This window comes from Cervus canadensis, chromosome 10 (genome assembly GCF_019320065.1).
Source record: "Cervus canadensis isolate Bull #8, Minnesota chromosome 10, ASM1932006v1, whole genome shotgun sequence".
In the NCBI taxonomy this organism is placed as follows: domain Eukaryota; kingdom Metazoa; phylum Chordata; class Mammalia; order Artiodactyla; family Cervidae; genus Cervus; species Cervus canadensis.
The window spans coordinates 46,227,510-46,237,745 of record NC_057395.1 but is presented as its reverse complement, the minus strand read 5'-3'; the positions used below and the strand labels follow the sequence as shown (position 1 = coordinate 46,237,745).

The 10,236-nt window shown below is 50.7% G+C and overlaps 1 protein-coding gene across 1 annotated transcript; it reads right to left on the bottom strand.

Annotated features, from left to right (window-relative positions):
* Window positions 1–672: 672 nt before the first annotated feature.
* Window positions 673–9,475, bottom strand: KLF6 (Kruppel like factor 6). The gene is made up of 4 exons (XM_043479330.1): window positions 9,105–9,475; window positions 5,709–6,285; window positions 4,181–4,304; window positions 673–3,712 (listed from the first exon to the last, which is right to left on the bottom strand). The coding sequence occupies exons 1-4, from the start codon at window positions 9,306–9,308 to the stop codon at window positions 3,661–3,663; spliced, it is 957 nt and encodes a 318-aa protein (XP_043335265.1). The 5' UTR covers window positions 9,309–9,475; the 3' UTR covers window positions 673–3,660.
* Window positions 9,476–10,236: the final 761 nt, after the last annotated feature.

Here is a 10,236-nt window from a genome sequence, read left to right as displayed (position 1 = left end):
TTTTCAAAAAAAAATTTACGTTGAATGACTTCCATCTGCCTGAAGGAAAAAAAATAATAATCTGGCGATCAGGTAAATAATCTTTCACCTCCTGCCCTATTTTGCTGGTCTGACCAGAGAAGGTGGTGGTGGGGGAGGAGAGGTAAGGGAGGGTGTCCTGAAGGCCAGAGGGATTGCTCTGGGGCTTGCTGTCCCTACTGTGTCCTTTCCACCCTCTTGGGTGACATCCCAGCCAGGTGTTTGGGCCAGGTTGGGGGTGGCCCCCAGCTCTGACGGCCTCGGTGGAACAGCTGCCCAGGAGCATCTGACCTTGAACAGGTCCCCAGGAGCATCGGAAGTGAATAGGAGGTGCTTGTTCCACGTTCCTCGGATGCCTCTGCAGTTTATTCCCAGGCTGGAGTGACAGCGAAAGAACAGCCAGAGTTTCCTCCTGGGCCCCAAAGCCTGCTGGCCAGGCCCGGGAGGAGAACCCAGTGCGCATCAGGGGACCAACCCCAGGCTCCTATTTCCACCTTTGCTGCCAGGACGGTGAGTGGGAGGGAGACAGGCAAGTGGCTGCTGGGGTTGCATAAGGAAGATTTCCCAAGGAGGAGCCCAGTGATTAATCTGGCAGGAATTTGTTTCAACACTCCCTCCCTCCTCCCCCCTACACAAAAACAGCCAGACTCAAGATGCTGATAAGAATTCTTTTATGTTATTCCAATAAAAAATACATTCATACAGAAATATAACAATCTTGCAAAAAACAATTTCAAATAAAATCTTGTAAAACAAAATTTTACAAAAATCTTACAAAGATTTTTTTTAGATAACAGGGTGCTTCAAAAAAAAAGAAAGAAATTTCACTAATAGAAATTTTTTTTTTAATGTCAAGCAAAAAGTTTCTGCTTGATTGAGGCTCAGTTATCACCTGAACTGAATTGTAATTCTTTATATACTTGCTTATTATGAAAATTACAGGCATTGACATACATGGCACCCAGCCCCACCCAATCAAACCACTCCACGGTGTTTCATAAGTGAGACAAGCCAGTGCAAGTTTTTTATTTTTTGTCTTTTGTTTACCTTCTTGCTTAATGGAACTGTTATGGCTAAGCACACAGCAGGGCCAAAAAAGGAGTTTTTTTCCTCCAAAATCCAGCAAATCAAGTGTCTGGATTTGGAACTGCCAAAAGAAAAAAGTGCATTTTCCCCCTCAGCAAAATGATTTCTTTAGGTAAGTATATCCATCAGCCCAGATTTAAAAAAAACAACAAAAAAAAACCCCAGTTATATGAGCTTTTACTGTTGCTCATTTTCAGGAAGATCAAACAAAATACCAGCCCAGCCAGACTCATGTGTATATATATGTATATATATATATATAAATATATATAAAGAGAAGATCCACACCCTCAACCAGCAGCTGCATGGAGGATCAGCTGTCCATGCTGCGGTATGCCAATTCGGGGAAATTACTTGTTGGAAAAACTGGAACAATCTATGTGCTGGAAAAAAAATAGCTTCATCTGCATAAAAATGCTCTCAAAAAGAATCTCTGTGATTAGCTTACTTTTAGGTTAGATCTTCAATAAGGCTGACATTCGAAATCAAAACCTTAGTGTGTCTGAGACCAAACAACCAGCGGGCTAGTATTCCGTTCATGGCAGTTCTGCATGGCCAAGGGACCCTATCCCAGACCCGCCAATTACTATGAGTGACTTGGCAGTCTGGAAGAGATCTGATGCCAAGGGCCTGTGGCAAATTGTTAAATGAAAGATAAAGCCTTTATAAAAGTTATAGTTTTCATTTTACCTCCTTTATGGCCATTTTGAAATAGGTCTTCACAGGCTGTGGAATTTTCTAGCTATACATTCTAATTTCTCCTTAAAAAAATATTTATATATTATTCATATATATGTATATATATATACACACACACATACACATACTATACACACAAATGTACATACACAAGAATTTCGCCCACTTTTTAAAAAAGTAATATACCTTCTGTGTTACCAACAGATAGCTAGATAGATATGCGAGAAACTTGTGCCATTTAAGCAAATACATTGTTTTTTAATACTTCTGTATCTTTAATACGTGTGAAAATGTTACATATTAAACACAGCCGGTGTATGATCTGTACAAGTGTTGTGCAAAGTCTATACTGAAGTCTCACCCTCACGGTGGCAGAAATGGTCTGATTTTCCAATTATCATGTGTTTCCCACTTGAACACTGACAGTCAAGTTGTCTAAGCTATTGAGTAAATACTGACTTGTTTGGGGGGTTTTCATCTATTTGACTTTGTGAAGTAGGACCTTAAAGAGATTTTTTTTTCTGTATTAAATATTGATACAGTACAAAGCCAGGTGAAAAAAGAGCCTTAATAAAGCATGCATCACCCATTCCCCTGTATGAGACCCCCACAGGAGGGGCCACTTGCGTAAGGCACCATTATTAAGATCTACAGTGCATTAACAGCTAGAAAACCAGAAATGAGTCCTCAAGGCATAAATAAGAGAAACTTAGCTGCATGAGAAAACAGTTTCTAAGCTTTAGTGGTTTTATCCACCCAACTGAGAAAAATTTTAGGTTCTGAGTCTAGTGGGACGTTAGACCAGCGATTCCCAGCCTTGGTGTCCCAGACACCCAACTCGTGCCCATTGTCTCCCAAGGGCATCTTGAAATTCTCCAAAAAGGTAATACAAATTCGGAACCACTGACAAAATAGTCCTACACTGCACAACGCCTCTCTAGAAGGGGAGTGTTACGAATAAATCCAAGGGGCGGGAGTCGGGGAGGGGGGAAGCATCACGTATTGCCAGGCCCAGATGGCTAGGGGGTCACCTGATTCGACCAATCATTATCTTAGCTGCTCAGTGAACTTGGAACCAAAACGGTAGTCCTGATTTAAAAATGGAAAAGCAGATAATTCCCCAGACCATGCATTACTTTTGTCTTAGAAGGAAAAGTTATCCACGTGTTATGTTTGTAGGTACACAGCGTATACAACAGGTAACAAATGAACTCTGTCGCAGCAAGCAGCGCCAGCTACTCACTTCACACAGCTGAACCGAACATCGAACGCTCCCGTCACACACCGGGGGAAGAAAGGGCTCTCCCCACCAACATCCACTCGTCACTTGGGGTCCTGACTGCCCACGCCTGCCCTCTGCATCTTCCCTTCTTCTTGCCTTTTTTTTTTCTCTCCTCTAAGGCGCAGACACCCCCTCAGGAAATGACGGATGGTCATCTCGTCTCACGGAACACGCCTCACACACAGAACATTCAAACTCTGTTTTTTGTTTTTTTTTTTCTGTCTCTTGCAGTCTCGCCAGGGAAAGGACGTGCCTTGTCACCCAGTCCGTAGGAGACCCTCCACATACAGCCCACCCACCACTAACATTCTCAGTGCACATGCTCACGGCAAAGGCTTAGGGACCACTCAGAGGACAGGTAACCAGTGGCGAGCCGGGGCCACCCAGACACCACACACCCCGGGTGCCCTGCCGCTTCGGACGTGACTGTTCTCGCCCTCGAAAGACCTTCCCAGTAGGTCCTGGAGGCGACCAGGCAGGGTGCAAAATGGCTTTGGCTGGAACACGCACCCTCCTTCCGCGGCCGTCTCAGCCTGGAAGCCTTTTTAGCCCGCAGGAGTTGCCGCTCTGCCCCCTCAGAGGTGTCTCTTCATGTGCAGGGCCAGGTGGTCGGACCTGGAGAAACACCTGTGGAGAGAATCGGGGTCCCAGACATCAGTTCTCCTGCCCTGCCCGTCACAGACCTCTGCCCCGAGCTCCCCAACCTCAGCCTCTCCCCAGGAGGGCGCACTACCCCCCGCTGAGTCACCCTATCCTCATCTGGGGCAAGAAATTCCAACCGACAGAAGTATCTACATCAAACAGGCCACCAGTAAGTTCCTGGGAATGTCACTGGACTTCACTACCCAGCCTTCAAATCTGAAAACTGATCAAGGGTCACTCCTCTGTAGTATGAATGAAATCACTCTATTCTCAGGCACTCAAGTACCTGGGGCTTCCTAACCTGGACAGCTGGCAAACAAGAGCCTTTTTAAAAAAGTCCTGGACTGAAAAGAGAAATGCCACTGCAGGCCCAGAGGATGGCTGCCTGCTGCGGGGTGACGGCATGCCTGCTCCCGGGGTTGGCACCCCCGCCCCTGTGGTTCATGCACGTACCTGTCACAGTGAGAACATTTAAAAGGCTTGGCACCAGTGTGCTTTCTGAAGTGTCTGGTTAACTCATCGCTTCTTGCAAAACGCCACTCACACCCTTCCCATGAGCATCTGTAAGGCTTTTCTCCTGGGAAGAAAGCACAGGACAGGCACGCCATGACTTCACTGAGCAGTGAGGGAGGGGCCCCGAGACCCCAACACACGGCCGGAGAGTCCCCTCAGGAGCAGGCTAGGGGGTCACTGCCCTCAGGAACTCAGAACACACACCCGTTAGGGCTAGGAGCCGGCCCTCCCGAGGTACCAGGCAGGGGCTCTTTTCTAACCTAGCCTGGGGACTCCCACTGCTGGGGGACGGACCCAGGCTTGGCAGGGCCGCATGACCGTGACCAGAGTCAACATGGAAGAATGACAATTACTCAGACCAGAGAAATACTTCCGAGGTGATGTGTCAGGCCACTGGACCCACAGCCTTGGCCAGGGCCGGGTTTTTTACTGCTTTCTCCATGGAAACGGTTTCTCTCAAGCACTTATTTTGTTCCTTACTCACTTCCCCGTGGAATGAGGCTCTGTAGTTTCCTCCGGGAAACTACATTTCTCCAAAACCGAGGTCATGAGTTTCTGGGAAGCCCCATTCCAAAGCCTTCAAAGCACTTTCTAAAGGACCAGCAAGACACCCAGTTGACTTCATCCCTTGGCCATTTTACAAATAGGATTTCACTAAAGGTGCTACCTGAGAAATTAAAAAAAAAAAACAACAAAAAGTTCCCACAGCTAGTCCTGAGCAGGCTGCAGGTACCATTAGGAGCCAGTCCAGGGCACCCAGGTCCTGATTCCAGCTCTGCCTTGAGCTGCTTTGGGGATCCCTGTCTCCTCTCATTACTGGCAGCATGAGATTCTGTGTGACGTGACCCTCAAGACCCCTCCCAGTTCTAAGATGTCTGTGACGTTCCAGCAGTTATCCTAGGCTGTCATACTAACTTGAAGCGGAACTATTCTCCAGACTGTGATATTTCACTAGGAAGTTATCTTCGTTTTAAAAACTGGCATCGGAAAGCAAAGGCAGCATGACATGCAGAGAAATCTTTACTAGGTACCCGCCGACCATACCACTTCGCAGTCGATAGGGCCAGCTAAGACGACCCCCCACAGTGGCCAGGCCACCCCCTCCCAACCCTCGAACTTCATGTCCACAAGTCAGAGGCAACTCCACGTAACATGATGCATGGACACTGTTGACTGGGCACAGTGGGGCCTCTGTAACCCAGGTGGTTGGGAGAGGGCAGGGGACTGGTTGTAGACAAAGAATGTGATTTACCTCTTGTGTGTTTAATCAGAAAGCGATAAACCATTCATCGGGCACACAAGTCCAGTCTTTCAGCGCCTACTCTGTCCTCCCCAGAGACCCAACTCTTTCCAGGGGGGAAGAAAGGAGGTGAGGATGTGTCTGCTCCGACAGCCTCCTGCCCAGCCCCCTCCCAGGGCGGGTGAAATTCAGCAGCGCCCCACCGCCCAGGTCGCAGGAGGGACTGACCTGTGTGGGTGCGCTGGTGTGCTTTCAAGTGGGAGCTTTTGGTGTAAACTTTCCTGCAGCCATTAAAGTGGCAGCGATGCACCCGCCTGCGGCCGTCGGGGGAGGCGTCCCCGCTGCCCTTGTCGCCCGGCTTCCCTGAGGTCCCGCCCCGCGCTTTCCCGGGGGGGTGCAGCTCGCCAGGCACGCAGCCCCACAGGTGCGAGGGCTCCCTGCTCAGTTCTGGGGAGGACGGAGGCGTGGAGGTGACCGAGGAGCTCAGATTCCCCGAATTGACCAAGACTTCGTTGATGGGGTCGGAGGTAAACTTGGTGGTGGGCGAGAGCTCCTCGGAGCTGTCGGAGGACTCGCTGCTCACATCCGAATTCAGGCTGTTGGTCTCCAGGTTGTAGCTGAAGCCGGGGCTGTGGAGCACGTCCTCGGGTGGGCCAGAGGAGGACACCTTCAGGTCCGCATCCTCCTTTTTCTCCCGAGCCAGGATGATTTTGGTCCACAGATCTTCCTGGCTGTCGAATTTGATTTCGGAGGCTGACACGTAGCAGGGCTCGCTCTGCAGGTAACGTTCCAACTCCAGGCAGGTCTGTGCGAAAGAATCACAGGGAGGCACGTGATTGTGACCACACCGAAAATGGAACCGAAAGCACAATTCCAAAAGAAAAAAAAAAACATGCAGGAGCCAAGGGCAGATCAACTGTGGTCTTGCCACTATAGGACTCCGTGTCTGTAGCAGAGCCAAAGGAGAGCTATCTCTAAGAACGGGACACGTTCAGAAGGAAAACCAGGGCGAAGCCTCTCCCCGCTTCCCTGAGGTGGACCACAATGGCCACAAATGGCTGATGGCCACGGAGGAGCTAGTTTCTGTTAAGAGTTACAGTGTTGACGTTTCTAATGAGTTTCTGTTAGCCACACAAAGGACACCAGCCTCCGACACCCCCACCCCCACCCGACAGGTTTAACCAGATTATCTGACAGCCTCCAGAACCCTGTGCATGAAGGACACCCAGGCAGCCTGCTTCTGCGGGCCTGTTGCACGCAGCACGGTGAGCTCTGACATGGCCATGTGTCCACTCTGGAGAACCGCTGACAGCACAGGCCGCGCCCAGTGGAGGCGGACGCAGCCAGGGGGACGTCTAGGGTCAGGAACATCAACCGAGCTGCCCATAAGCTACCCGTTTCCTGTGGAGGAGCCCAGACCTTAGTAGGCTTTCAAAGAATGCCATTCCCAAGTGCAGGGCCATGTGCGCACACAACTTAAATGACTTCCACAGTGGTCAGAGGAAAACAACAACAGGAGTGGAGAAATGGTTCCAGAATGGCCATCTGCTTTTGTAAAGGATGCGGGAGGGGAAATTCCTTTCCCGGCCCTGCTGGGAGTCCCACAATGGACGAGAACTTTATCTGCTGGCCAAGAGTACAACTGTATGAGTCATCACTCTATTTCTTTCACGCAATGCCAAAGGAGACTTCCTTTTGAAATTCTGACCAGCGGCCAAAAAAAGGACCCGGTTCAAATATACATGCAGTGTGTCATGGACAGAGTGCCCACCCCCAGCCCCACAACCAACCTTTCCAGAAGCTACAACTGCCGAGACACCAGCATCCCCTCTCCCCACCATCTCAAACTTTCTAGCCACTGGAAAAGAAAAACGGTAGGAAACATTTTAGGATTATATTATGTCTGCCTTATCTTCACTAGGATCAACTGCCTACATGTCCATATAAGGTTGTCTATACAACTGCAAGTCTACAGATTTACATTGCTACAGCAAACGCCGCTCTCTTTTTTAAGCAAATCATTTTCAGGGCTAGCCAAGCCCACCCAAAGGGCTCAGGCTTGCTTATTTAGCAAGGTGCTTGCTATCAGAATATATCCTTCCCCCCTCCCCCGCCCCCCAGACTCTTCACATCGCAAGCAGGAGCAAGCAGAGGGGGAAAAAACAATCACTGTTTTCTTGTTACCCCTAAAATTAGACGTCTAGGTTACAAAGCACCCTCCAGCGTTCTGAGGAGAGACTGGCAAGATATTTTATGGATGTTCCAAAGAAAAAGGAAAGCATGTTTACTGAGACCTTGTTAAACTTTAATAATCTGGCTAATTTAAAATCCCCATTATGCCAAGAAGCACTGGGGACCAGAACGAAGCTCTCAGGGAGAGTTTAAAAGCCTCTGAAGGCAACCCAGAGCTCAGCCTGGCTTGTGGCCCAAATCCCAAATGTCCAAGGAAACTACTTAGATCGATTTCAATCACATCCTAGGAAGCTTCTTTAGGAGCAAAAGCTGGGAGGGGAGAGGGAAGGGAGGGCTGTGAACAATGAGGCAGGCATGTGAAGGTTGTTCCACTTTGCATTTCATCCCCCTTAAAAGCCTTCTAAGCTTTGAAACCCGCAGAATATATGCGATCTGCTAATTCACTTTGTGACAAAAAGCAAACAGCCTAGTAGGGAAGAGACAACCCCAAACCCTCCTTCTATCTTTTAAAGACAATGGGACAAGTGTCACAATCTCTCTCCCTTCAGGCAATCCTAACGCAGGAGAAGAGGGAAAAATTAAGTTTTTTAAATGTCCAATGCCCCAAATTCCAATTCCACTAAAAAAAAGCCGGAAACAGACTCCTCTTCCCAAACTGAGACTAGAAGCAATTCGGACAGGCTCATTGTCATATGACTGATAAGTCACTGGTTGTGCAAACATTGGTTTTTTTTTTTTTCCTTTTTTTTTCCTGGTCAACAAAAGAAGCAGGTAAGAAAAACAAGGCAGATGGAGGCAAATCTTAATTAAGGATTCCAAAGGTAAAGAAACTGAAAATGGCCTGGTAGAGAAAAGGAGCTTGTGGGTGTTTCACTGGTGAAATTCTTAAGCAAAAAAGAAAGAGAGAAAAACCTTTATGTACAAACACCAAAAAAGCAAAACGAAAACAAAATCCCTTAAAAAAAAAAGAAAGAAAAAATAGCCTTGGCAGTCCATGCAGGTTCATATGACCAGGTCCAGCTGTGGAGAGCCTGGAGCTGGTACAAGAACCAAACTTCTGCCAAGGGCTGGGGCCGAGATCAGGCCGCGGACCTCGGTCTATGCTCGGGAGGACGGTTCAGCAGCCCCAGAAAACGGCAAGAACACGGGGAGCGCCCGACGCCGCTGCGCCCCACTCAGATGACAACTCCGCTCCACGCTCCGAAAGGCCCCTTTAAAGTGCCTTCCGCGCCGGAGACACAAGTACGTTTTAACAGTAATTATTTTAATTTTTTAAAAAAATTTTACCGAAATCATAAAAAAAAAAAAAAAGAAAAAGAAGAAGAAAATGAAAAAGAACTGCACCTCCAAGCACACACCGTCTTGCGGGTGCATGCACGCACTCCCTGCTCGGCGCACCGGGGCACCTGGCCCACGAAAATCCCTATTTACCTGTTGCCAATATTCCTCCAGGGAGGGCAGCGCCGAGAAGTAACCAGTCTCGTGCACAATCTGGAGTTCCTGGAAGATGCTGCACATTGGGAGCACATCCATGTCGGGTTGGAAGAGACCGTCCCCGCTGCTGTAAAAACAGGGAGGCGTGCGGTCTGCAGTCGGGAGCGCGGCGGCCGTGCCTGCAGGGCCGGGGAAGTTCATGCAAACTCAAGTGCGCAGCGATTAGGCGCCGCGGGTTCGGGTCCTGGCCGGAGCCCGGAGACGCGCTCGCGAGCCCGCACAATATTTGCAAACACCGGACTGACTGCAAACGTAACCCCTGCAAAACTTCCCTATTCAAAGCTCCGCTGCCAGCCTCCCCTCCTCCCCGCCCAGCTCCCCCCACCGCCGCCTCCCCACGTGACTCGCCCGCGCCCGCCCCGCGCACCGCCCAATCACGCCGCTCCCGGCCCGGGGACTGCGCGCCGATGATGTCAGCTCCGGCCAATCGCAGGCGGCGACTCACCGCGGCCCCGCCTGGCGTGACCGAGCCTCTCCATCACCGCCCTCGCCATTGGCGGAATTCGAACTTCGGCCGGTTCTGATTGGGAGGCGGTTTCGCAGGCTATTTTTAGCAGGGTATATAAGGCGCGGGCCGCCTCGCGCCGGAGGAGTCGGAGCTGGGAGGTGCGCGGCCGAGAGGCTGCGTGAGCCGCGGCCGGCCGGGCCGAGGGGACCCGGTGTCCCTGCCCTTCCCGTCCCGGTCCCGGCCCCTGTCTTCCCGTCCTAGTCCCCGCAGCCCTGGTCCACGTCCGTCGGGCCGATCGTCCGGGCCCGGCCCCGGCCCCGGCCCCGGTATCCCCGTCGTCCCGTCCCAGTCCTTGTCCCCTCAGCCCTGGTCCACGTCCGTCGGGTCGGTCGCCCGGGCCCTGGTCTCCTGACCCTCCGCCGAGCTGAGGGGGGCGCGGCTGGGTCCCCTCTGTCCCTCCCTCCGACCTCAGGCTGGCCGGCCGTTCTCTGGCCCCCTCCGTCCTTCCACCCTCTCGGTGCCCCCTCTTGCCCCAGCTGTGGATTCCCATCTCCATCCCCGTCTGTCCCCCTCTTTCCCCCCTCCTTTCCGCTCCGTTATCCCTCTGTACCTGCCCCGTTT